The sequence below is a fragment of the Sinocyclocheilus anshuiensis genome, unplaced genomic scaffold (genome assembly GCF_001515605.1).
Source record: "Sinocyclocheilus anshuiensis isolate Anshui unplaced genomic scaffold, SAMN03320099.WGS_v1.1 scaffold875, whole genome shotgun sequence".
Lineage (NCBI taxonomy): Eukaryota > Metazoa > Chordata > Actinopteri > Cypriniformes > Cyprinidae > Sinocyclocheilus > Sinocyclocheilus anshuiensis.
In genome coordinates, this window is record NW_015542372.1 from 290,965 (window position 1) to 294,521 (window position 3,557).

Consider the following 3,557-nt stretch of genomic DNA (forward strand, 5'->3'; position numbering starts at 1 on the left):
TTGAAAAATACATTATAAAATAACACACAAACTGCTTCAGCAGTTTCAGAGTTTTTCTCTCAAACGGCATATTTTTGCAGGTTTATTTGCAAATATTGAATACTTGGAACACAAATTAAACTCTTGAAAAGATTGAAATGCTATTAAAAGTTCTCAGCCTCTATGGCTTAAACCTACATCCTTCCAGTCTATGTTTGGTTAGTCTTCACGCTCCTGTGCAGGAGCCATCGCTAGCTATTCCTGAAGAAATCAGGCACTGAACACTGGCTTTCTTGTTGATTGGCACATCAGTGGGCCTATGGCCTCTGTGTGAGCTTGCTTTTGCCCTCCTCCTGCTCTGCCAGTTTGAAATGGGTGTATGCCAGGATGCCACTGAGGGTGCAGAGGATGCCCAGACCTTGATTTAAGGACAAGGGGTCCTGGAAGAGGACATACCCACCCAGTAATGTGATGCAGAACTTGAAGTGTCCAAACATGTTGTAGCTGTGAGGATAAATGTTAAGGGAACTTGTCTGACTTTTGGAGGTTCCTCGAGACTTATGACATGCACTTGAGAAACAGGCTTTGAGGACATGACTTGAGCTTCAGAGATGAGTCAGGCACACACACACAGAATGAGCTTCTATGATTCTTTCTCAAAGTTAATATTCTTTAGACCATTTTACAGTTAGGATTTTTATGTTTTATAGTTAGGCTTGTGAATATGATATTTAAGAGAAATCTTAACACACACAAAAATCTGTTAATAAAATGACAGATAGTTTTAATATTGATCTAAGGATATGTCAGTCTTGTTAGTATGCAGCAAAAGTTAATAAACCTGTTAAAAAAAGTATAATCTGTTAACAAAATAACAGATGTTTCTGGATATAAAAGATATTTCTGGATATATCAGTCTTGTGAATGTGTAAAAAGTCAATAAATCTGTTAAAAAAATAAAAGTATAATCTGTTAATAAAATAATAGACGGTAGTTTTAATATTAATTTATGGATATAACAGTCTTGCAAATATGTAAACGGTTAATAAATATGTTAAAAATAAATAAGTATAATCTGTTAATACAATAAGTTATGTTTTAATATTGATTTATGGATGTGTCAGTTTTGCGAATATGATATGCAAAATAGTTAATAAATATGTTAAAGTTAAAAAATGAAAATACTATGTAAAAAAAGTGAATAAATCTGTTAAAAATAAATAAGTATAATCTGTTAATAAAATAATAGACGGTAGTTTTAATATTAATTTATGGATATAACAGTCTTGCAAATATGTAAAAAGTTAATAAATCTGTTAAAAATAAATAAGTATAATCTGTTAATACAATAAGTTCAGTTTTAATATTGATTTATGGATGTCTCAGTTTTGCGAATATGATATGCAAAATAGTTAATATAAAAAAAAATGTTTAAATTAAGTTAAAATATGTTAAAGTTAAAAAATGAAAATACTATGTAAAAAAGTTAATTAATCTGTTCAAAATATATTAAAAAGTATGTGTTAGCAAAATAACATGCTGTTTTTAATAGTGATTTATGGATATGAGTTATGTAAAAAAAAAAAGCTGTTAATAAAATAACAGATGCTAATTTTTATATTGATTGATGGATAAATCATCAATTTAAATGTACATGAATTATTAGTGAGTTGGATGCATGAGTTTGGGCATTGGCTTAACTGTAACTCAGTACTTCTATTTATATTGATACATGAATATTCTACATGAATGTCATCACAAACTTATTAAACGTATCTGAATTTGTTAAAACATTGCAAAAATGATGAGATGGCACTGTCTATGTTTCATACAGTATAAATGGTATTTTACATATTAAACTATATAGTTGCCAGCATATTTTAGAAAGACAGCTAACAGAACATAAGCTAGCATATTTCCACATCCTTGGCTTTAAAAAAAAGTTTGAAAACCCTTGGTTGAGAAATAATAAGTGGCCCAAAAGTGCAGTTTAAAACAGATGTTAGTAAAGTGCTCCCTCTACTGCGTACTTTGAGAAAGGTCTCACTCTTGAACTCGCACTCAATGGGTGTATTCAAAACCATGAAATGTTTTCAGTATAGCTTAGGGCTAAAAAAAAAATGCCTTGATTTACAGCTTTCCCTTTCATTATTATAAGTGTGTAACTACATGTTACTATTTGCCAAGCTTTGCCAAGTCTCTGTAAACAAACATTTGCTTGCATTATAGCCCTAATCTCACATTTAAAGGGGTCATATGATGCTGCTAAAAAGAACATTATTTTGTGTATTTGGTGTAATGAAATGTGTTTATGCGGTTTAAAGTAAAAAAAAAAACACATTATTTTCCACATACTGTACATTATTGATTTTCCTCTATGCCCCGCCTTTCTGAAACGCGTCGATTTTTACAAAGCTCATCGGTCTGAAAAAGCGAGGTGTGCTGTGATTGGCCAGCTATCCAGTGCGTTGTGATTGGCCGAATACCTCAAGCGTGTGACGGAAATGTTACGCCCCTCACCATACTGTTGTATTCCCTCAGCGACCAGCACGGATCAGCTCTAGGCATGACGAAGCGGATATCGTCCTCTTTTGGAAGACCAAACAAAGTAGTTTCGCTTTCACAGCGAAGCACACAGCGTCTTCAGGTTATGGCGGATGAAGTCATGTTTTAGAGAGCACTGTTTTTAGACGCGTGTCTAAAGGGTGTGTTCTGCACCAAAAATAGAAAAAAAGAAATAGCCACAGCTGAATGACTGATATTTCAGAGAAATAACAGAAAGGATACGTAACAGGAGACGTGTTCCCAATGATCCAGTAAATGGACAAATTGACCAGAAAGGCAATAACACCAGACAGCAGAACCATGCCCTTGATGAAGCAAAAAAATATCAAGAATCAACCATTCAAAAGTACATTTCATCTAAATACTCAAAACCAAATCCTATGGAAATACATTTTGCTTATTTATTTAATAAACAAATCAATAACCATTCACATAGTAATATTTAGAGCAATAAACTGAACTTGTGAACTTTTTTATATATATATATATATATATACTATATCGCCCAGCCCTAGCAATAACACAAGGCGCTCTCTGTTACTGTGTTTGTATATGTATGAAATTGCTTTGGATACGTGCAGAAGGTGTCCCTTTCTCGCTCACTCTCTTACCAGGGCCTGAAATGACCAGGGGCCAAAGATACCACCCTCTCCGGTAAGGGGTTCGAAGAATGGCACCAGGACCAAGAGAAACGCTGAAGACATGGGTGCTTGATAATACAGTAACTGCATAGAGTTCACCTGAAGCTCATGCTGTTTGGCACCGACCCACTATAATAGGAGAAATAAATGATTAAATCACCATTCGGATGCAGTGTGAATATCTGAATAATTGATGAGGGAAATAATTTATGGTAAGAAATTTCAACTCAGGATTTATGAAAGGAATTTTTTTATTATTTATTTATATATTAAAAAAAAAACACTCGATAATCTTTGGTTGATTCAGTTACTTCTATAGATGTCAGACATACACTAACATTTTTTGCGGGGAAAAAAGTTATCTTATGCCCA

General features: G+C 33.3%; 1 protein-coding gene across 1 annotated transcript; it reads right to left on the bottom strand.

The window, feature by feature from the left end:
* LOC107692245 (solute carrier family 35 member E3-like) lies at positions 1-3,320 on the bottom strand. Its single transcript, XM_016491209.1, has 3 exons — positions 3,156-3,320; positions 2,767-2,849; positions 1-483 (listed from the first exon to the last, which is right to left on the bottom strand). Exons 1-3 carry the CDS (start codon positions 3,273-3,275, stop codon positions 297-299), a joined length of 390 nt encoding a protein of 129 aa, XP_016346695.1. The 5' UTR covers positions 3,276-3,320; the 3' UTR covers positions 1-296.
* Between the last annotated feature and the right edge of the window lie 237 nt (positions 3,321-3,557).

Excerpts from the sequence above, each read along its gene's own strand:
- LOC107692245 (XM_016491209.1), bottom strand. The coding sequence starts at position 3,275 with ATGCAGTTACTGTATTATCAAGCACCCATGTCTTCAGCGTTTCTCTTG. Across the intron at positions 2,850-3,155 it reads CCTGGTCATTTCAGGCCCTG|GGCATGGTTCTGCTGTCTGG; the intron begins GTAAGAGAGTGA and ends TGCTTCATCAAG. Across the intron at positions 484-2,766 it reads GGGAACACGTCTCCTGTTAC|CTACAACATGTTTGGACACT; the intron begins GTATCCTTTCTG and ends TTATCCTCACAG.